The 24,356-nt window shown below is 40.0% G+C and overlaps 1 protein-coding gene and 1 long non-coding RNA gene across 3 annotated transcripts; one reads left to right on the top strand and one right to left on the bottom strand.

Moving 5' to 3' along the window:
• Positions 1–1,619: 1,619 nt before the first annotated feature.
• alkbh8 (alkB homolog 8, tRNA methyltransferase) lies at positions 1,620–14,753 on the top strand. Its single transcript, XM_004543862.3, has 12 exons — positions 1,620–1,796; positions 2,473–2,606; positions 2,720–2,820; positions 3,641–3,772; positions 3,871–3,966; positions 4,108–4,212; positions 4,874–4,944; positions 8,930–9,036; positions 9,311–9,471; positions 10,283–10,563; positions 13,027–13,176; positions 13,894–14,753. Exons 1-12 carry the CDS (start codon positions 1,659–1,661, stop codon positions 14,623–14,625), a joined length of 2,208 nt encoding a protein of 735 aa, XP_004543919.3. The 5' UTR covers positions 1,620–1,658; the 3' UTR covers positions 14,626–14,753.
• Positions 14,754–16,261: 1,508 nt separating this feature from the next.
• Positions 16,262–21,660, bottom strand: LOC143422050 (uncharacterized). 2 transcript variants are annotated; one of them, XR_013101675.1, is made up of 3 exons: positions 21,448–21,660; positions 16,779–16,987; positions 16,262–16,691 (listed from the first exon to the last, which is right to left on the bottom strand). It is a non-coding gene; the product is annotated as an uncharacterized LOC143422050 (long non-coding RNA). The 2 variants fall into 2 exon arrangements; XR_013101676.1 differs by having other exon boundaries at positions 16,779–16,960.
• Between the last annotated feature and the right edge of the window lie 2,696 nt (positions 21,661–24,356).

Here is a 24,356-nt window from a genome sequence, read left to right as displayed (position 1 = left end):
GTCCAGCTGTGTTGGGTATGGTGCTTTGTTGAAAATAACAAATATGAAGGATACCAACTGTCTGGGTCAGCTGCCAACATTTAAGTTGAATCTGATGATAGACGAATGAAATGATTGAAAATGGAAAGGTAGAGTCCAACACTCGATATTTAATCCCTTACTGTATCAAGTTGGAGATCAAGTGGATTTGACATTACCGTTTATAATGCCAGCAAAACGGAGCCAAAGGACAGAACAGAAGCTTTGACATGAGAAGAGAACTGAATAGAATCACTTAGCTAAGACTAAAGAACAAGTTTAACAATGTTGCACTGATTGCTCTAAAGGACATCAAAGGGAAAATGCGTGTAATGCAAAATGCAACCTCAAGGAAAAGAAAAGTCACATGGTCACAGTCACAGGTTCTTTTTTGAATCTGCAACTTTATTCCAGACTGTTGGATCAGGGGTCATCAAGAGCATCATAGCTGCACCTGTGCTTTGTTCTATACTGTACTCTTATGCCTTCATGGTTCACGGTGGACAAAATTCTTTCAGATGCTGGAAAAATGACAGGCAAAGTCCAAATGCACATTTTAAAAATGCGCTGATGCTAATCAAGAAAAACACTGTGGAAAAGTGAGACACTCTGAGTCATCCATCTGGAATAGAAGAATGAGTGTCTCACTGAAGTTCATATGATCAGATTTTTATATTATGTGCACTCAGTGGTATGCACCTCCCTTTCATCTTTAGAACAGCCTTAATTCTTTGTGGTGCACATTCAACAAGGTGCTGGAAGCACTTCTCAGAGATTTCGGTCCATGTTGATATGATAGCATCACACAGTTGCTGCAGATTTGTGCTCTCAGCAATGTGCTCTACAGAACTGAGATCTGGTGACTGTGGAGTACAGTGAATGTATGTTCAAGACATAGGTTTGAGATGATTTGAGCTTTGTGACATGGCATGTCATCCTGCTCGAAGCCTCTGTCAGTATTTGTTGTTTTTATCTGACAGACGTGCCACCTGAAGTGGTCTTCTACTACTGTAACCCATGTGCTTCAGGGTTCCATGTGTTGTGAGACGCTCTTATGTATACCATGGTTGTAGCAAGTCGTTAATTTAGTTACTTTTGCCTTCCTCTTAGGCTGAAGTAGTCTGACCATTCTCCTCTGACTTCAGGCATTAATAATACATTTTGACCCAGAAAACCCATGTTAACGGGATATTTCTCTTGCCATACATTTCTCTGTAAACCCTAGACATGGTTGTGTGGGGAAACTCCCAGAAGATCAGTGGTTTCTGAAACACTCAGACCATTCCATCTGCCACCAAAAACCATGCCACGTTCAAAGTCACATAAATCACATTTTTTGCCATTCTAATCCTCAGGTCGTCCTAATACGTCCACGCGTTTAAATGCACTCAGTTGCTGCCATGTGATTGGCTGAGTAAGACAAGATGATAATAAGTTAACAGCTGTAGCTAACAAAGTTCCGAGAAGTGCATATATATATTTTATTCACATGTAATAATTTAATTTTATTCTTAACAAATCAGAATTATGTAAGATAAACACTTTAGTTACATTTTACAAAATGTCTCCTGGAGAGGTAATCTTTGGGAATCGAAGTCTTTCAGTCCCCGTTGCACCCGGACGGATTAAAACAACGTACCATGGATGCTAGTGAGGAAAACAACGTGAAGGCCGTCAGGAGAAGTAAAGAAGAGAAAAAACTTCTCAGAAAACAAATTAAAGCCAGTCACACATTACTGAAGCATGAAGGCATCCATACGACCCCGCAGCTTACCAGGGTAAAGAAAAATAACGTTTATTTGACGGGAAATGGTTCGTTGTCATATGTTTCATTATTCTTCGCTTGTTTTATAACATTAAAATGATTTTAAAAGTTACCTGCATATCTAATATTTAATTGTTCTATTCAAAATTTTTATATATATATTTATTACTATTGTTGTTATTATTATTGATAAATTAACAAGAAAATCAGCCGCTGTTTATGGAAAATACCTTGAATATTTTACTCGTTATAAGAGACTTTTCATTTGCTCCTTTTAAATGGGATTCATTTTTGTGTTCCTGCAGCAGTCTGAGACAGTTTTAAGAACCATTTCTATTTATCTGAAACGATTTCACGCTGTTATCTCTGCAGACAAATACAAATACGAGTTCATAAAAATTGGGTTTCATAGCAAAAGGGAACAAACTACTTTATACTAGAGACAAATATCAACAAACAAACATCAACATTTTAAGCCAGTAAAAGCATCACAACAAAAACACAAACTACTTCATTTGTTTAGTTGTTTTTTCATGAGAGTATGTGTTGTAGGTTGATTGATTGCTAAGCAGTCTAACAATCCTTGAGAAAAGGCCTTTTCCCCCTTTTTTCTGACATCTTCTTTTTTTCAGTTATTTTCAGGTTTGTTTGTTTTTGTGTGATTTTTACTGTTTATTTCACCTCTGCAGAGTCTGGTGGTGGCTAATGGTGGCCTGGGGAACAGCGTTAGTCGAGAGGAGCTCTCGGCAGCGCTGAAAGAGATGGGAGAAGTGGAGAGCCTGCTCATGCCTCCCCATAAGCCCTATGCTTTTGTCACATACAGGTACACTTGGGGCACAGACAGCACTTTGCCACAGCAGGAATGCGCTTTGTACATTGAGGACCTTTTTATTCCAGTTAAAACTAATATTATTGTCATTTTCATTCTCGTTCCAGGTGTGAAGAGAGTGCTCTAAAAGCGTACACCCACCTTAATGGACAGAAGCTGCAGTGCGGAGAGAGCAGCGTCATGCTCTACCTCACTTATGTCAACTCAGGTACTTTTACTTTCAGTACCATCAGGAACATTGTGAGTTCTTTCAGATATAGCCTGGCTTAGACATAAATTCTCCTTTCTCTTTTAAATGGATTTACACTTGCAGGGTTTTTTTTATTGTGTTTTATTAATGTAATGAGTTATTGCAATGCATTTGACTGAAAGTTGTCTTCTTAAAGTTCCATATGACATTACAATGGCTTCAGATGCCGGTGATTGTTCTGTATGGGTCTTATTAGAGCTTAGCTCAGCTTTCGATACAGTGGATCTTACACTGGATTGGGTTTCTTCATATGTTACTAATAGAAGTTGTTCAATCTTTGCAAAGACTATGTCAGTGTATGTCTGATGTTTTTTTTGGGTCTGTATTTTCTGCCACTTGGTCAGGTAATTGCCAGTGCTGATAGTATTTCTTGCCATTTTTTTGCTGATGACTGTCAGCTGCGTTACTCTTTTAAACAGCATGTGCACTCTGCACTCATACTTTTGATTGGCTGTTTATCAGCTGTTAAGGATTGGCTAGCTGGATTTTTTTTCTTTTAGTTAAATGAATAAGAAGCTTTATTATTGCTTTTTCATATTGCTTCTTATTGAAGCATTTGTTGGGTTCATAGGCTCTTCTGTCAAGCGATTTATAAATAACCTTGTGTTTTACTAGATAGTTCTTTGTCTCTGGATGCTCATGATAAAACTGATACATGTGCCCGACAAATCTTAGGTTTACAAGTAAGTCAAATAATCTGAAATACTCTGAAAGGTTTTGTTGGTTTTTTTGCAGCCAGTATTTAAGATCTACTGTGTATTTTCACGCTCTTGTATAGTGACCTATGAGGAGGAAGCATCCGTCCCATTGCCAGAGGGTTTAGTTCTGCTGGAGGATTTTGTGTCCCCAGAAGAAGAAGCTCTGCTGCTTGCTGCTGTAGACTGGTCATCCACTAATGAGGATGTTACAGGTGAGGGTATCATTTCCCCCCCAAAAAAGCTGTGAAGAAAAGCCAGGCATACACTTTTGATTACTGTTTCTGAATAATCCCCTTTAACTGATTCTTAGCGCAAAAAGCTCTGAAGCACAGAAGAGTGAAACATTATGGCTTTGAATTTCGCTACGACAACAACAATGTGGATAAGGACAAGCCATTACCTGCAGGTAATCTGGATCTTCTTTTATCAAACATATTGTATCAGGTGTGGTTTTGTGGACTGTGTTTTTCATGATATGGTCTTCAGTCACTAGACAAGCATATAATAAAGCAAAACAGAAGTAGCAGAGGAATATGTGTGTTTCTAGGTATCCCTGCGGAGTGTTTACCTGTTCTGGAGCGTTGTTTAAGAAATGGACAGATCAACGTTATGCCAGACCAGCTGACTGTAAATCAGTATGAATCTGGACAGGGTGAGTTACAGCTCGAATAATTCACAGAAAGTTTTTGCTCATTCCCAACTCTTATTTTTTAATTTCTGAACTCTACTAGCTGGGATTGGCTCCAGAGCCCCTGCAACCCTTTGTTAGAATATTGTGATAAGGAAGGATAGATAGATTAGTGCTGTATGATTCTCAGCTCAGAATAATAATAATAATTATACTGGTCCTTTGGGAAGTTAATAACTGAAACAAGGACTTTTAGTCCCCGTCGCCATTATATTGTAATTTTAAATATACAATATAAATGTAACAAATTTATTAGACCACCACCCAGTGTAAGGTTTATGCCACAGCTGCTCTAAGTTAACACAGTATTGTTAATTACTAAGATGCCAAATTATGATTATTTACTTGCATTCATGGACGGAAAAATTGGTTTTAGTGGTTGAGTGTTACGCTTGATTAATAACTGCTTTTATAACTGATAATTAATCTGTTATTAAAAATGAATAAGAGAGCACACAAACAGAGTTTACTGATTTGCACCACTGGGTGGCAGCAGAGCCTTTCCTGAACCAGTCGATGAGGAGTTATGGAAGCCTTTGGGCTGAGAGAAGTTTCTTAAATGTTTCGCTTGATTAACTTTGCTCTGAAGGTTTTCATTTTTCATGTTTGTTTATGATATTTCCAGGTATTCCTCCTCATGTGGACACTCACTCTGCCTTTGAGGACACCATCCTGTCTCTGAGCCTGGGGGCAAAGGTGAGAAGTCGGTCAGGCATCTGTGATTTGATCATCGTCATCGTTGCCACAGACCTGTGAGCTGTTGGTAATTAGTAGCTGTTTGAAGCCAGCATCAGTCAGCAGTACTCGACGTGCAATCATCAGTGATTAAAATGAAAGTTGTACATAAAGATGGTCTAAAGAAAACACTGCCAGCTTTCATCTTAAAACTGTTAAGAGGTGGTTATTCGTTTAAACCCAGTGTGTGTGTGTGTGTGTGTGTGTGTGTGTGAGGGTGCGTACGTGCACACATCTTGTGTCCTTGTGTTTTTCCTGAGAACACTGTGTTACCTTCTCGGTGTGTCTCATTCTTTTCAGTTCCTTCTCACCGTAGCATCCGTTCATCCAGCAGGCACTTAAGGAATTAAAGCTCGCAAGAAATTTTGTAAACAAACGGATGTACACAAGAGTTATAGATTTTCCATTTTCATGTCCTTCACTCTTCCAGGTGTTCACAGGTGTTGCGACCTATAAACTAAGATCGTGGGTTTAGTCTTTGCTGCCTGATTGCTGTGGATGAACACCCATCTGTCCCTGCTTGTCTGAAAAGCAGGGGCTCTGCTAGCAATCAGCTGTCATCTGCTGTGGCATCTGTCACACACACACACACACACACACACACACAGACTGACAGTGTGTGTATTCATTGTCCTTGCTTTTCAGTGGAGATTCAGAGCCACAGAAAAAGTGGGCATATTAAATCACGTTAAAAAAGGAAGGGACACTTGGAGGAATATTTGAAGCGAATAGACCCCGAAAGAAAGTTTTATTGAGTGCAATTAAACTGGCTCTTCTTTAAGCGATGCATGGGAGTAATGGTACTGTTAAGCTGAGCGGTGGTATTTCTCGCAGTATTTCCTGTTTAACACCACTCAAGTACGCATTTACATGTAGTCATGGTGACCTGCTGAAGCTCAAACTGTGCTTTAGAATTGGAAAAAGTTGATTCGAATGACTAAACGTGGCATGGTTGCTGGTGCCAGATGCGCTGGTCTGGTTATTTCAGAAACTGCTGATTTGCTGGGATTTTCCCACACAGCCATCTGTAGGGTTTACAAAGACAGGTCGAATAAAAGAGAATTTATCCAGTGAGCGGCAGTTCTCTGGGTGAAAATGTGTTTTTGATGTCAGAGGACTGAGGACTGCTTGAAGCCGATAAGAAGAAGAACCACCGCACGCAGAAGAGCATCTCTGAACACAGAACGCATTGAAAACTTGAAGCACATTGGCTACGTCAGATTGCCGCTGCACTCTGCAGTAAACTGAGGCTGTAGTTCCCATCAAAATTGGATAGTGTAAGCATGGATTCATGCTCCCTCGTATCAACGGTTCAGGCTGTTTGTGGTGGTGGGGGGGTATTTTCTTAGCACACTTTGGACACCTAGTACCAACTCAGCATTGTTGAAACACCACAGCCTCCCTGAGTATTGGGAAGAAGGTGCTCTGCTCCATCTCAAAGGGGCTCCGACTGGGTACTAGTAATGAAGCTCTGAGTGCACATTAGGATTTCTAAATTTGATGTTGTGGTGGTTGCAGAGAATACAACAAGTAGCTTATTTTAAAGACTATTTGGAAACCTTGTTAAATATTTTGCTACTCTGTGGATTTAATGAGTGCACTGCAGTTTGATTCAGCTTTGATTTAAGCAGACAGGATTTGGTGCATAACAAACCTTTATGCCATTCGCTCAGTTTCATTGGATTTAATTTCTCTGAAAATGTAACACAAGTGATTCAGTCATTATTAATGAAACACTTGTTTCCTGGTAATTACACGAACTATAACTGCATTATTGAGCTGTTTGTGATGTTGTATATTGGCAGCCTTTTTGGTGTGTGCTTGTGTGTTTGTGAGGACCAGTTGTAGACTACAGAAGCAAGGACTGACTTTAGGGCTAATTGTAGAAGTTAGGCAGAGGTTTAGGGTTACTTATTGTGATGCTTGAAGTTAAGGTAAGGAAGTAAAGAAGTAAAGAAGCTCTCTGTAATTGATTGTACTCAGAAAGATGTACAAACCTGTGTGTGTTTGTGTGTGCGTGCATACGTGTGAGGAGGGAGGGAGATGATGAATAGTTGTGAAGTAAAGCGTAGTTGCCGGCGTCACCATCGATTTAGTCACATTCCACCCTTTCATTGATTGGCTAACACTCCTCAGAGGGGAACACACACACACAGTAGTGTGTTAGTGAGGACCTTCATTGACATAATGGCTTCCCTAGCCCCTTACCCTAACCATTAAAAATGAATGCCTTACCCTAAACCTAACCATAACCTAATTGTAACCCTGACACTGAAACTACATTTTGAGCCTCAAAAAGGCCTTCACTATACTTGTGAGAACCAACAGTCACTTGTAAGGACACACTCACCGGTCCTCACAAGTATAGTAGAATGCAGATTTCGGTGCTCATAAAGATAGCTAGACAGGAACACACACACACACACACACACACACACACACACACATATACATGAATGCCATCTGCTTCACAAAATCCAATTTTCCTGCTGTCAGAATTTGGAGGGATACAATTGGAAATTGTTGTAGATGTAATTTCCCAGCAGAGCTTATTCTGTTATGTGCTGTAAGGAAACATTAGGATCAAACACCAACGCTGTGTCTGCTAGCTGCAAGTGAGAGAAAACATGAACAGTGTTTTAGGTGGTCGACAGTGTTTTCCTTTGGGTGACATCAGTCAAAACTGTGTAGTTTGGAAGTTTTGTGCCAAAGTCTCTTTCAGTCCTGAGCTACTGCTGGATCAGTAAAATATTAGCTTTGGTGCAAACGTTAAAAAAAAAAAAAAAAAAAGTAAATGAAAAATGAGTCAAAGTTTTTTAAATTTGTCATACTACTACTGCTACTAATAGTAGTAGTAATAATAATAATAATAATAATAATTAATAATAGCTGTACAGCAGTATGGCTTAATTAGAATATAGAAACAAACCATGAAATTGCCCAACTCTCTACTGAAGAACTAAAAGCATAAAAACTAGTGCGTAACTTGTTTCCTGTACTTGCAGATACAGAAACATTTTGATGAATAATAAAAATATAAAGGTGTATTATCAGCAGTTATTACTTGCAGCAGATGCACAGTTTATTGCCAAATTATTATTGCTGTTGAACTGTTGTCTTCTAGGTGGATGTCCTGCTGCTGTGATGGGCCTTCATGCTTATAATGTTGGCCTGATCTTTGTTGATGTTGAGACTGATTCCCAGTTCTGATGTCAGAAGTGCAGTTTTTGTCCAGCCTCTGGGGGCAAGAGCACCGTGTCATCAGCAAAGTCAGAGTTGCCATGTTGTGCTGATAGTGCCGAGTGAATGCTGTTCCTTCTTCCTACTGTAGAACTCATGATACAGTGAGTTGGAGAGGAATAGATATGTTTGGGTGTCTACTCAGCAAAATGCACAGGTGCAATGAGAGAGGACCAGGACCCATTCCTTGAGAGACTTCTTACATCATAGCAGTTCTTTCTCATTCACCATCATTGATGATGGCTGCATGTACCATGTGTGAGGAATCTTATTGCAGTTCCTGCCTTTCCTATTTAGAAGTGATCCACAGTATCAGATGCTGCTAAGATCAAATGCAGTCGAGTCTGTGAAACTCCCCGCATTATTCCTCAGGCAAATTGTGTTCAAAACCTTTGCAAGGGCTGCTTCTATGCTGTGATACGAGCGGAAATCTGACTGAGAGCTGTCAAGGATGTCATCCATCAGTAGAAAATGATTGGGTTACAAAGGGAAGGGCCTGGCGGCTGTTTTTTTTGTGTGTGTGTGTGTGTGTGTGGCATTGGAAATATGCCTGCAAGAAATATATATGTATATAAATCCACACCCAATGACTTTAAAACCTTCATAAAATTTTTTAATTTAATCAGTAATTTGTTATTATCGGTGCAGTGAAGTAATGAGTAGAAACCACTCTTACTTTTAACACAGCGCGTTTGTGTTTGTGCAGACGGTGATGGAGTTCCGACATCCTGATGGTCGTGTTGTTGCTGTGGTGCTGCCTGGACGGAGCCTGCTGGTCATGAAGAGCGAGAGCAGATATCTCTGGACTCATGGGTAAGCTGGACTGTGTCAAAGCATCAGTCTCTCCTTTTGGAGTCAGGTTCTTTTGACCTGATCTTTGGATTGATGCTTAATTTGCTGCTTTTTCCTCTGAAAAAGAAACTATTTATTTACTACAATTAGTACATTTCAGTCTGTTGATTGTCTTCGTCTTCAACCTTTGCATTGTATTTGTTCACATCCACATCCTCTCATCCTCTTCACCAGTTGGTTTGTGTGTTTTTGTCTTTTATAACTACTAAGACAAGCTCTTTGTGTGTCCTTTTAGGATCACTCCTCGTAAGTTTGACATGGTGCCGGCCTGTGAGCAGCAATCCCCCGATCATGTGACGCCTGAACCTGGAACACGTAGCAATCTGACTCTGAGCAAGAGGGGCACACGCACTTCTTTCACTTTCCGCAAGATCAGGCCTGAACCCTGCCGCTGTGGTGAGAGTGAAGCAAAACACACTTTGCTTTTATAAACTGCTTTACTCACATTATGAGAGTAAGTGAGGTTTTGAGAGGTAAATTTAATTTTAATATATGTAATATGTTACAGGGCTCCTTTTTCTCATTTTTTCATTTCTGTTGTTCTGGGTTCTTTTGTGACCTGGATGAGTTGTTGATGCGCTCTTGGAGTAATTTTGTTAGGCTGGCCACTTCTTGGGAAGGTTCACCACAGTTCCAACCATGGCTGTCACCATGGTGACAGGAGTCCCAAACCTTAGAAATGGCTTTGTAACCCCGTTTCACACTGATCAAGCAACTTTGTTTCTCAGACGTTTCTTTAGATCCTGACATGATGCTTTGCTTTTTGAGGTCTTTCAGCCTGCTTCACTTTGTCAGGTTCAGTTTAAGTGATTTCTTAATTCTACAGGTATGGCAGCAATCAGACCTGGGTGTGGCTAGTGAAATTGAACTTGGCTTTCCAAAAAATGTGGTTAATCACAGTTTAGGCTACTACTTTATCCCCCACAGGGCCAGATTGATAGGTTTGTTTACCTTTTGTCGCTTAATAAATGAAATTGTCAGGATATCTTTGTCTAATATTAAAATTAGACAGCAGGATTATGTTATTTTGTCTGACAGTTTCATCGCATGAGAATCCTAAACCCAGAGCATAGCTAGCGCTTTTGCATAAAGACAATAATAAAAGATATGCGAACGATATGATTGTAATTAAACGTTGCATGGCAACGCAGGTCAAAGATAAACGATCGGCACATCTCACCAGTGAACGCCTTCTCTCTGTCTCCAGCCTTCCCCTCTGCCTGTGACAGTCAGGGAGCTCCTTCAACACTCTCGCCCTCTACGCCGTCCCCTCCCGCGCTTCCATGTTGCCATGCCGATGCAGCCCGTCTAGAGGAGGAGTATGTGCACCGGGTGTACGACGCTATCGCCTCCCACTTCAGCAGCACCCGCCACTCCCCCTGGCCTCGCGTTTGCCACTTCCTGTCCTCGCTCCCACCGGGTAGCGTACTAGCTGATGTGGGCTGCGGAAATGGGAAATACCTGGGCGTAAACCCAGAGATGATTGCAGTGAGTGTCATTTTATACTGAAATGTCTGCGCCTCTGAGATACTTCATTGATCCCTGCAGGGTAATTTCCTCTATCACTGCTTTTTTTATTGCTGCTGTTTCTTAGATTGTCAGCGCTTTGAAATGCTACACATTTTCATAACAGGCGCTTATCTGCAGAAGCATTCATCTGTGTATTCGAGCTAGAACTCCTCTCCTTCATTTCTCACATAGGGATGCAAAATCTAAGATGGCTCTGGGCTTTTTCAAACACATGTAGATCAGCATGACTCATCCAATAACTACTAATGACCTTACACAACACTGTCGCTCTGATAAGGCCACAGAGGTGAGGTTAGAGATGTAACATCAGGTTTAACTTTGGGTTAAAGCCTTTAAACACCATCAGACTTATAGGTGAAAGGATAAAAGAAAGTGAAATGGACTTACATAAAACATCAAAGCATGGCTGTAATAAATGGAATACAGGGTTGTAATTATAGTCAGATCTGCTTGTGCTTTAATGACGGGGGAGTGATACTGATGAGCTTTTTAACTTACACATTCGAGCAGTCTTGAATGACTGCTCGAATGTGACAAACCGTTCCTAAAAACAACACAGCTTTAAATTCTTGGGAGAATTCAGGAGCTCTAAATTCGTCCATGTTAAAGGTTGATTGTCTGGTGGCAACATTTTATTTTGGTGAATTGGTGGATTGGTTCACTTGAATGAGTTGTGATGTTTAATAGAACCGGAAAACAAAAAAGATATCCTAGTTGTTTAAAAATCTCTTTAGTTGGAAGAAATTGAGACAGTATTGCGATATATACAGGGACACCAATTATCAATATTCAAGTAAATAAATAAAAATTAATCTGGGAATATTCAAAACAAAAGGCCTCATCTCACCTGATAAGAAGCAACCTTTCTGCAAACAATCGGGGAGATTGTTGAAGGTTTCCAAAGAACTTTTTCATTTATAACATAATAGTTAATGGGAATTTCTGTCTATGCAGACAGCATCAGGGATTTTCACTGATTTATCACAGTTAACTGTTGTATTGACAGACATAGATTGCATGTTATTGGCAACTTGACCCCATGCAGTCCAGACTGACTTCACATTTATGGCAGGTTTCAGTGACAGTGCTGGTGTGGTTCACCGTGTCATTTTGCAGCAAAAAACAAATCGCTGAAGTGAGATAACTTTGTCTTCTTGGATAAAACAAGTATTGTTTACATTTAAAAAAGTTCAAGGTGAGCTGTTCATCTGTAATTAGGGTACACTGTTCACCTCAGCTGTCAATGCTGGGTGTGAAGTATCCACATCTATTTACTCTGAAGGAGGCTGAAAACTTTATACTGTCAGTTAAAAAAGAATCGCCCCTGTACAGCTATACATATCATAATTTCTGCCCTGAGTGTTTTAACATTGGAGACTATGGGGTTTATTTCCTCTCAAAGCCAACCTCAAGTGGCCATTTGGGGAACTGCAGCTGTTGCGCATCAGCTAAAGCTTCTTTCCCCGAACAGTAGACAGACCACGTCGTGGTCACACTCGCAGTGCTCGGGATTTTCATAAACATAAAAAGAAAAGGAGGAACCTGAGCGAGCCACTTCAGGACCTGGTTGCATAAGCCTGACCTCTGTGCTTCAGAATGAAGCAAAGTTTGCATCATTGGGCTAGACGCTGCAGCTTACACGTCTACCTCCAGTGGTAGAGCTTTGGGTCTCTGGGAGGGTATAACTGAATGTGAAATGTAGGCGTGAGTTAGCAGAGAGTTTGCTTTTGGCCACAGGTGTAAACATCACGTCTTGCTTCAGGACGGCTAAATAAATAAGAGTAAGGCACAGCAGGATGAGATTCCTGTTGTTGCTCTCATTTCTTCCCTGTTTCTTTTTTTTTTGTTGTTGTTTTTTTTGCATAAGCTCAGTTTCCATGGTAATATCCTACATTTCCTGTTTACGTATGCACACTGGGATATTCTTGTTTGGGATTTGGGGGTGCATGTAAGCAGCTTATCCTGACTCAGAGTGTAGCTGTGATAAATCAGAACAGAGAACACTGTGATCATGCAGCGAGCACAGCAGCTACCCGAGTTTTATTCTGCTTGTTCTCATTTTCTCCCAACCCAGGCCTCTGCTCTTCTTCTGTTTTCTCGCCTCAGTCCTTCCCTCTTTTTGTGCCTCCTGCTCTACTTAATCTTTCTGTTTGCACGTCAGCAGTAGATCGAGGGTGTGTGTGCATATGTGTAGTGTTCCCGCTCTCTCACTTGTGTCTGCTGTCTCTTGTTCACCTCGCATAGTTTATCTCCATTCTTGCTCATTTTCTCTGGCTTAAATGATCACGAGCAGTTTGTAAACGTGTTCTTCTTCAGACCTTGTACGTGCTGACACTCTGCTGACCTGTGCGTTTGTTGCCGTTTGAGAATGATAGTCCACTGAATGGCCTTGTTACTCTCTCTCTGTATGTTTTATTTCAGGTGGGATGTGATCGTAGCAGCGCTCTCGTCCAAATTTGTGCAGAGAGGGGTTTCCACGCATTTGTTTCTGATGCTCTGAATGTTCCTCTGCGAACAGCCTCCTGTGACGCTTGCATCTCTATAGCCGTCATACACCATTTCTCCACAGAGGTACACACAGCTCATCCTCATACAAAGAATAACCAGAATAGAACCGTTATATCAGTTTTATTTAGAAAGATGGACCTACAAAAAAAGACTTGTATTAATTGTTAGTAGCTCACTAAAGTTTTCATGTTCTGAACTTTTCATGGAACCGTGTGCAAAAGCCAGCTCTTATTTCTTTAAATTCTACTAGGAACATGGGAATGGATGCAGTGATTTATTCAAACATGTGCAAACATACTTGGTAATACTGATATAAGGCATAAGGAGACAGACTTAAATATTTGGTATGACCACCTTTATTCTATACAGCCTGAACTCTCTTGGGCAGCTTTCCTGTAAGGTCTGGAAGTCTTCAGGAATAGTTCTCTAAGCTTCTTGAAGGACATTCAAATCTCTTCTTGGGATGTTGGCTGCTTTTTGTTCTGTTCTCCATCAACATGATCCCACAGTGCTTAAATAATGTTGACATCTGGGCTCTGGGGAGGCCAATCCATGACTGATAGTGTTGCACTGTATGCTTTTCTCTCCAGATACGCTTTTACTGCATTAGCAGTAGGTATTGATCGGTGGATCAAAATCTGATGGTATTTTTCTGTGTTCATAATTCCATCAATTAGGAATCAGGTTGTTGGTGCAAAATCTCTCTGACAATGATTCACATGCAGTGAGTTGCATGTGATTCTGTCTTTAATTAATTTTTTTAATGTGTGTGTGTTGTAGGAGCGGCGGCTAGCAGCTATGAGAGAGTTGGTGAGACTTCTAAAGCCTGGAGGTCATGCACTCATCTATGTTTGGGCTTTTGAACAAGAGTACAACAAGCAGAGGTCCAAGTACCTCAAAGACCACAACAAAGAGCATAATGGGAAGGAAAACCTTACTAAAAACACATCCGAAGACAGACGGGAGCCTCATGGGAAATCGGCTATCCAGAATAGCGGACATTTAGAAGAAGGCTACGAACCTGTTGGCAAAGTGACTGATGGCAAGCTTAGTGTGCACACAAACCGCACAGCCTTTAACACCCAGGACCTTTTAGTTCCCTGGCATCTGAAAGAGGGGAAAAAACCAGGGGAGGAAGAGTCAGGAGATGGTGTGAAAAGGAATAAAAGAAAGGAGAAGTCTAAAAAGGTTTTAACTAACCAAACCAGAACTGACAGTAACCCTGGTCTCAGTCCAGGTTTTGATGCAAGTATGTCTCCTGGATTAAGACTTGACACTGATGACGCCACTCACAGCCCAGGCTCTAAGCCCAGTCCGAGTGGCACCACTCAGACCTCGAGTTCTCATCTGAAATCAGAGTCTGAGAGCCATCTAACCGCCGTCTTTCACCGCTATTATCATGTCTTCCACCAGGGGGAGCTGGAACAGCTGTGCAGCCAGGTGGATGGAGTCAAGGTACAGAGCAGCTACCATGACCAGGGTAACTGGTGTGTTATATTAGAGAAGGACTGACACACACGTCATTAAAATCATTTTTATGCAACTACAGATCTGCATAAATAAAGAATTTTAACTTAAAATTAAAGGATCCAGTTTTTGCCTTTTACATATATATGATTTTTAACTGTGTTGGAATAAATTAAAAAACAAATCTCTGCTCCTGTTGTGCTTATTTATATCACCATGTTTTGACCTTGGCTGAGCAAACACACCTTTTCCCTGTTATGGTGTCATGGATCGAATAATCCCACTGCGATAAATCCCACCAGCTTTACTCAAAAATAAATGCAACTAAATGAAACATTTCTGGAGTTAGTATATCTACTAAGCATACTCTGGCTAGCTCACTGAAACCCCACAATAAAAACAAGCCTATTCAGCCGAGTGCAAAGACAAGACTGTACCTCACAGGCGATACAACCCTAATCTCAAAAAAAGTTGGGACGTTGTGTAAAACGGAAATAAAAATGATGCGATGAAAATGTCTCATTTTAAGACAAATATTCGCTCATTTTGAGTTTGATCACAGCAACATGTCTCAAAAACATTAGGGCAGGCCATGTTTACAGGTGTGTAGCAACCTTGCTTCTTTTAAGATCTGGGAACTAAGGAGACCAGCTGCTGGGCTTTTGGGAGATGAATGTCGTAGCTGCTCAACATTCCTGGGTGGTCTTTGTTTTATTTTTGTTTCATGATGCATCAGATGTTTCCAACTGATGAGAGCTCTGGACTGCAGGCACGTTCAGCACCAGGATTCTTCTGATAAGATTGACATGATGTGAGATAACTTAATGCATTATGTAGTTCAGCATTATCTTTTGAAATATGCAAGACCTTCCCTGAAAAAGACATCACCTGGGCGGGAGCATATGTTGCTCTAAAAGCTGTTTATACCTTTCAGGACTGATTGTGTCTTTCCAGATGTGCAACTGTGCAATTCCATAGGTACTAATGCACCCCTGTACTATCAGCGATGCAGGCTATTGAGCTGAACGACGTCATATTGTTCGTGAAATAGTAAAATGTTTGTTTTGCGACACACATTTTCCCCACATTTTGTTTGACATTGTAACTCGCTGCTTTGCTTCCTCTCCTGACCTCAGTGTCTGCTCTGAAATCACTGAGCTGTAGTTCAGTTGTAGCCTGTCTGCCTGACCTTTTCAAGGTAAAGGGCTGAGGTGTAACACAGCAGTTCAAGGCTGCGGGTAATTTGGTCACATTTAGGAACTGGTCTATATTTTTTTTTGTCCTTTTAAATATGACAGAGGTGGCACCTCACGGTTAGGCATCATACAGGCACATGATTAGCTACACACTGTATGCATACAGTGATTAATAACTGTTTAACCCCACCTTTTCTACCATAAATCCTTACAAACAAACAATACAAAACTAAGAATGCTCTTAACTAAGAATAAGAGATCACAACAGGAAAATAACATATAGCTCTATTCTGTTGCCCACATTGTAAAGGGTGACTTTGCATGTAAACAGGAAAATGAGTAGGGAAGAGGTGAAAGTGGGATTGAGCACTTTAAAATTGGTTGTAATGGCTCAGCGTGGGGAAAAGAATCACAACGCAGAATCATTTCTATAGAGAGCTCCAGTAGATTTTCTTTAAACACATCATGTATTTCACATGGTTCACTTCTGAATTACAAAATCTTAGAAAAATCTGAGGCTCAGTTAACTGAAGAATCACACAAAAGAACAACTTTAATTTCACCATAACCCTCTGGAAATTTAAATGACTTTACAATTGTTGTACATTACTCTAAAATCAGTGCTATGAGATTGATTTTAAGATGACAACCTGATTTAAAACAGAATCTAACAAACAGTCTTGCCCCTGGAAATAGCTCTAAGATATTAAAACAAAGGCAAATGAGATCATTTGGAAAAAATGTACTTGTACTGTGATGAATGCAGTGCGTTTATTTACAGTGAAATCACAACAAGATGCAGACTGAATTCGGTGAATGTATGTCCCCGACTGCCGTGCAGGATCTCCTCCCAGTGACTATGGTCCGTGTTTCCGCTCACTCCGTTTCTAAATCCCGTGCGCTCGCTACGCGATCCTGCAGGAAACCACAAAAGCAGCCGTAAAAAAACACGAAGGGCAAACCACGCACTTCTAAACATCTATGTTCACCGGGTAAACTGACGGTTTCTCACGCAGCGATCCAGTGTCGACCGGAGATCACTCTGTTAAGAAGCTCCACAGGCGAGGCTGATCAGCTGCAGGTGTGTGTGGTTATGCTCCCAGGTGTGGCGGGTCCCCAAGGCGGGAACACACTCGGCAGGCCCCGGAATCAAAAGAAGATGAGCCCATGAAATAAAAAGAAGTCTACAAACACTCATGAATTCTGGGTCACTATAAATGAAAATGTGACATATTTTCAAAGCATAAAAATAAAATTTTACAAAATTCATGTTCGTTGACCATCATATTCCACGTGTCACAATTGAAAAGCATAATATACTTAGAAAGTGTTCAAAGTTGAATTTCCAGATCCCAACTAACCCAATTATTGTTTTTTTAAGCTGCAGAGTAGTTTTCCGCTCTTCTTGCCCGTAAGATGTTTCTAATCATACATTACCCATCTGACCTGATACATTAGCATTAAGTACCACCATGTGATCTGTAAGTACAGGAGTGATTGTTACTAAAAATGGGCCCCTGTATTACTGTGTACATATATTCTTATTACTGTTAAATTTCATGTAATATTACATGAAAACCAATGGAAATTTGTATTTACAACAAGGACTTTTCACCCTGACGTCAAACTTTTGAGCAGTAGTGTGTATTGTATGCATGTATCTGTGTGCATGGGATCAGGATTTTGTCATCACTTCCAATCAAAGACTACATTTTTTAGCTGTGTCCGTCTTTACAAATTGAGTTGGAGTGTTTCAAGGCTGATGGAAAACTCTCCCTAACAAGTCCACTTTATTGCGTGCACATGTATTTTCTCCTATAAGTGGCTGATAGGTATCTAACTAGTCCACTTTATGCATGCTGCCTGGCTCATGGTTGCTTAAAGCCTATGTCTGTACTTGACCACAGAGGCAGAGCATCATTCAATCCTGCCAGCTGCCTATCTTGGTAGCATTTCAAGGATGACCGACTCCACTTTCTCTGCAGCAAGACAGCTCATAACTTTTTAACAGTGTCTCCCTGTCCTGATATCCAATATCATCTGCTATAATCAAGGACCATTCACTATCATTGCAATCTACACTACAGCTCAAAAGTTTGAAGTGACGTAGAAACGACTAATTTTCTAAAAATATTGAAATTCATAATGACGTTCAATGGAATATATACAGTTGTATACAGACTAGGGCTGGGCGATATGGCCTAAAATTCATATCACGATATAATTTTAAGCATGTGCGGTAACGATATATATATTTTTTTCTTCTGTATAACGTATTTTCCACACTAAAAATCCTTTAATTTTCTCAAAAATCGAGAGTGTGCCTTATGTATGAATTCTGGTTGTGCTTACTGACCTCAAACCGATTTCTGTGTGCAGAAATCTGTTAAAAAATGTTTTAGTACAACTTTGGTAAGCTGCACTGCTTGATGGATTGTCAGAGCATTATGGCTGCCGTAGTGAGGAGCTTCGCGGAGTAATCTGGGTCCAAACCCCCTCATAGTCAGGTCTAGGGTTGCCAACCGTCCCTTAAAATACGGAATCGTCCCGTATTTCGAAACAAAAGTACACGTCCCGTATTGAGCTAATAAGGGATGCACTTTGTCCCGTAATACAGTGAGAATCAAAAGTAGTCTATAACTTTTAATGGAATTAACGCTTTGTTTGAAAACATAATTCCCAGCCCCTCTCCTGCTTTGTGACCAATGAGCTGACAGCACACTTATGACAATTCGAGTATGACAATTCAGATTACCGCTCATCTCATTGGTCGAGGAAAGGTCGCTTACGGAGAAAATACCGGAAGACAACAGATGACCACAACAAGAAGCATGGCCAACAGGGAAACAAACGCCGACACGGCGGTGCAAGTCTCGGACAACAGTACACCTAAAGCTGGGCAGACACTGTGCGATTTTTTCAGTCGCGTTATTCAGCTCCTGCTCAAACTGCACGATTGACTCGCAGGGGTTAGAAGTTGGTAGGTCACGATGCAGGGTCTCACACTATACCGCCCGATGCTCTGATGCGACCTGAGTGCTCACACTGTGCCAACATAACATGAAGGTTATAACAGAAAATCTGTCGCTCGCTCTCTCTGTCTCTCACTCACACAGACACACCACCACCATCAACTTTGCTAAATTGCTAATGAAAAACATGATCAGGCAGCTGTGATTTAGCAGCGATGTAGATCCAACTGTTTTCACGGTTGTTGTGGTCGTGATAATTTTGTGATGCCACATCGAAAAGGCTCGGATGAGCTTTCCAAAGTTCTACAAGTTGTGCCTCCATCGCTTGTGTCCAGATCACACGCTGCACAGCCGTGCTGCTCCGTCTTTTTCACGGCGTTTACGTGTTTGCGCGCGAGCAGTGTGAGCGGCTCACGAGCGATTGATGATCGGGAGCTGGTCGTGAGGTGTTAATCACTTCTCGTTACCCCACGTATACTACACGATGAAGGCCAAAATCGGTCCGATCACTCAAAAATCGGCTCAAAATGGGCCTAAAACCGCACAGTGTGAGCCCAGCATTAGAGCAGCAATGTTTGTTCCCCTCAGACAAAGGGAAGAATGGGAAAAGGAAAACACCTGGCTGGGAAAAGTTAATATGGGCATGTGCAATGAATATCAGCGCTATGTGGCCAGAAGTGTGATAATATAATTTATTTTGTGTAATAAACGACTGCAAGGATAGATGATTACAACAAATAGATGACTAATACATAAAAGTAATACATAGATGAATAATGATGATGAGTTATGATGCGTAATCATGGGAGCAAGTGGGTTTACAAACAGGAGCAGCTGATTAGCATTAGAAAAGCTGAAATAATATTTCAACTGAAGCCGATTGTACTAAATGCACTAAATGTGCACTGTTACAAGAATGTTTTTCTTTCTATTGTTTTCTATTTTAAGTTAAGCAGGACAGAGTGCTTTTAAAGAAAGATTTACTTATATTCTCAAAAGTTAAGCATGACAGGCTTCTGTTTAAGAAGGAGACCTGTTTTATTGTGTTAATGTTGTCATTTTGAGCTAAAAATAAATGGCTAAATGATCATTTGTTTCACATGTGTTCATATCACAAAGAATAGAATATGCATCTACTTAAATCAACTTCAAGTCAAAGGGTTAAAAAAATAATTTCACACACAAAAAAAGAGCTAGAAAATTCACCACACTGGGAAGGGTGAAGACAACTGGGTCGCCCGGCCCTGGCCACGAGGTGTCCCTTATTTATTTTTCAGGGAGTTGGCAACCCTAGTCAGGTCCCAAAGTCAAACGAATACTAAGAGTTAAAAACGGTCTAAATTCTTTCATCTTTAATTAAATCATCAGCGTTGCTGCTTTATCGGGTGTAACAATTAAGTTTTACATCCATGAAAACAGAATTTATTAAATTTAACGGAGTTACAAGTTAACAGGAAGTTAGCTTGCTAGTTTACAACTAACCATTTCATAGCATGTTCTGACTGAGAGATTTTTGAAACTAATTAAAACGTACAGCTCTGCTACCACTTCCAACATAAATGAAGACAGAAAACTAACCAGCAGTGGCGTTTGCAGGGTTACTGAAGTTGGACTACCTGGTATATAATGTTGTGCTTCGTGATTGCTAGCGACACAGCTATGTTAGCATAACATTAGCACAATGAAGCTGGAGGATGAACGCCAACTTTTTCTCCACTCGATAAAAGTTAACGTGAGGGATTCTGGTGGTCAGGGACAAATGCAATCGCATAGCAGGATGCTATACACGGGCCAAACTTCAGTCAGGAGAACAACTGAGATTATTCATCCAGTCATTTGCTATTATTCATCCACAATACGAGGTTAGTTATTAATATACTGCAACAACATGGGAATAGAACAGCTGCGAGAGAATTCAACATTAATAAATCAATGTTACGGAAGTGGAGGAAGCGCAGTTTTCGGCTTTCCCCATATTTCAAAAGTGCTTCATCTCTTTGCTATGACTGTCGCCTGGCATTATTTGCAGATGATAATGGTTTTAGCCGCTGCCATGCTTTTGACCAAAACAGGCGCAGCTTGATGACATCATCAACATGCGCTATTGCGATAGAGCGGTATAGTCAAAATCTCTATCGTTGGCCAAATTTATATCGTTTATATCGTATATCGTTTATATCGCCCACCCCTAATACAGAGGCCCATTTTCAGTAATATCTGCTGTGTTTTAGTGGTACATTGTGTTAACTGCTGTCAGTTTGTCAAGTGTGTCAGTTAAGAAGTTATTTTTAAAACACATAAGCATCGACCAAAATCCTTGTGCTTTTTAAGAAAATAATGCATTTTTCCACACACTGTGTGAATCATCCCTTTGTTTTTCCAACTGCAGTTTCTGTGACAGTAGTAGCACACTGAGGTGTTTAAAATCTTTAGGTTTTTTTCAGTTTGCCACATCTATTAGCTCTCATTTCTTACAACACGATTTCTTCAACAAGCTTTTCATATCCATTTTTTCATGCCTTTTAAGACAACTTGAACCCAAATCTGAAGCTTTAGACCCTGACCTAATCAAATGTAAAATTTCTTTAGTTCAGTATAAATTTTTTTCTCCACCGTTAATATAATTGCATCTAACCAGTACTAAGCTACTTTGAATTATCCGTTAATTTCCAGTGCTCTTTATGTGTTATGTTACTCACAGTTTTGCTGTCTGTTTCTTTGACTTGATTGATGATCATGTCTCGACATTTTCTTCTCCTTATCCAGTACCTTAATGTGTCCTGTCTTCAGATGTAATCCTGCCACCTGCCTTCAGGTTTCCGTCTTGACTTGTGTTGGCAAAATATCCAAAGTTAAGAGAAATCCTGAAAAGTTTTTCATCTTTAAATCCTCCTCTCTTCCTGCTGCCAGTCTTGTTGTCCTCTTTTAAATGTGTTCTATTCAGTTTTTTTTTTTTTTTTTACCTAGTATTACCATGACAACATGACACAAAGCATTATGGTAGGTTAAATCAGGGGGTACTGTCCTCCTGATGTCACATAATTCCAAAACTGTGTTAATGATGCTAATCTTTAAAATGACACTCAATGCCTGAATTTACACATTATAAGATCTTACATATCATTGGTGTTTTCTTATTATTGCTTTTTCTCGTTTCACATTATTTTTAATTGGATTTCTTTACATACAGAGAGAGAAAATCCAGGTCAAATCAATTCTACGCCGTTCCTCTTTGACTTTTTTAAGAACAGCTGTCTACACTGATTGTTACTGTGTACTTGTACTTATTATGTTGACTGTTTCTTTTCTAAATAAATGTGTGTGATGGCTCTCAGGCCTCTATATCCCCTTCCAGGATTTTGTTAAAATGTTTGTTACTTTGGTAATTGCTCAGCTATCTTCCACTGTTCTAGGCCATCTGGGTTTGTCTGAATTTTGTTAGCTTTACACAGCACAGAAACACCCATCCACACAATACACACATTAACAATCAAGCGATGACAAGTTTAACGTTTTGATAAATCATGTGTGATATCCATAATTTGCCTTTCCCGTCGAGCCAGGGGTGTGACATGTTGGAATGTCACACGAAGATGCCTTTAATGACACTCACACATAATTTAGGGCACACCCTAGACTTAATCATCTGTCAGTCTTCATATTTTCAAAGTGGAGCTGCCTGATAACGCTCTTGATATTTTTATTTTTAGATAACTATCCATCCGTATGGTTAGGATAAAAAAAGTTGGAAATACATATTTAGACATTAAATTTATTTTATAACATAAAACAATAAAGTAATCATTGTTTAACAAAATGTTAACATTTTATTGAATAAAGTATAGAGTGAAGGAAAATTCAAAGAGCAATATCCCCATCTCCTCCTAAGAACCGAGGATAAAAGTATCTTTCAGTTTAACCAGTTTGTCCGCTATGATTGTGCTGGATGTCCAAATTGGGTGAGATTTCTTTAGGTTTGATTAGGAGTTATATCCAAGTTCAATTTGATGTGATGCCATTCAATTTATGTAGCGCCAATTTACAAGACAGTCATCTTATATTGTAAGGTAAAGTCCCTACAGTAATCAAGAGTAAACCGTAACAATCACATAATCCCCTCTAAACACTCACTTGGCAACAATGGGAAGAGAAAACTCCCTTTGAACACAAAGAAACTTTCAGCAGAACCAGGCACAGGGAGGAACAACCATCTGCTCCAATCAGGTTATAGGGTTATGGGAGGGAGACAGGACCAAAGACTCACTGTGGAAGAGAGAAGGAAAATGTTAATGACATGCAGTAGTGGTATATGAACATGCTGACAGTGAAAGACATAACTCGAAGTGCTAAGTGCATCACTGGAAGTCTCCTAGTGGTCGCAGCCTAAATCAGGATAACTAAAGGATAGGTTTGGGTCAACTGATCCAGCTCCAACTAATAAATTAAGGAAAAGAAATAAAGGAAAGTTTTGAGTCTCATTTAAAAGAGGAGAGTCTCTGTCTACTGAAAATAAATTGTGGGCTGGTTCCACAGGTGAGGGTGCTGATAGCTGAAAGTCTGCCTCCCGTTCTACTTTTAGAAAAAGAACGACAAGAGTGATTCTCAATTTCTGATGAAAGACAGTTTTAGAAAAAGCTACTAACGTGTTTCAAAGATTTGGACTAGGCAACCGAAATACTCTTGTAATCAACAACTAAAGAATGCAGTTAAGAAAAAATTCCTATGCCTCACAGCCCTTTATAACCACACAGCAAAATCTCCAGTGTTAAATTAACACTGGAGAGTGTCTATATGGGTCCACACCTCTGAGTGTTAAATACAACACTGTTGAGTGTTAAATTAACACTTTTGACAGTGTTATATGTTTAAAAGTAACTTAGTCAGTTTTGAAGATTAACAATGGCTAACACTGAGCAGTGCTGGTTTTCTAACACTGGAAAATAACTCAAAATGTTAGAAATATTCCAGTGTTAGAAAACCAGCACTTCTCAGTGTTAGCCATTGTTAATCTTCAAAACTGACTAGGTTACTTTTCATTCATTTTTATCAGGATGTCCTAAAAACTCCCTGAAAAGCCAAAATGCTGCAGCAAGAGTACTGACAGGGACTAGAAATTGAGAAAATATTGAAAAAATATTTCTCCTGTATTGGCTTCTCTTCATTGGCTCCCTGTTAAGTCCAGATTTAAATTCTTAATCCTGCTCCTCACATACACGGACTTGAATAATATGTGCACCCTGTAATGTGTTTGTGTTTCTTAAGGCCACATTAATTAACAGACCCTGTAAGGCCCTCCTTTGTTGTTACAGAGCTATGCCACGAAAAAAGTGAGGAAACAACTCCCAGTATGGCTATATCTTTTAGGAGTTTCTCTGACAGACTACATATTTGAGTAGAGTATTTATATAATGTCGTATAGTGTAGTAGTGTGAGTAGTGTAATTTATGTAAAGTATTGAAAGCCATACTACCACATGCACTGCTCCATTACCTTAATGTCATCTGGGTAGTTTGTAATCACGTCTGGACATATTGTCTTGGACATAGAAAGATTTACTTATCATTTTAAATATGGTGCATCTGTGATTATAGCGTCAAATTAAGTAGTT

Source organism: Maylandia zebra, linkage group LG14 (genome assembly GCF_041146795.1).
Source record: "Maylandia zebra isolate NMK-2024a linkage group LG14, Mzebra_GT3a, whole genome shotgun sequence".
Lineage (NCBI taxonomy): Eukaryota > Metazoa > Chordata > Actinopteri > Cichliformes > Cichlidae > Maylandia > Maylandia zebra.
The sequence above is the reverse complement of the archived record's forward strand: the minus strand, read 5'-3'. Positions and strand labels throughout refer to the sequence as shown.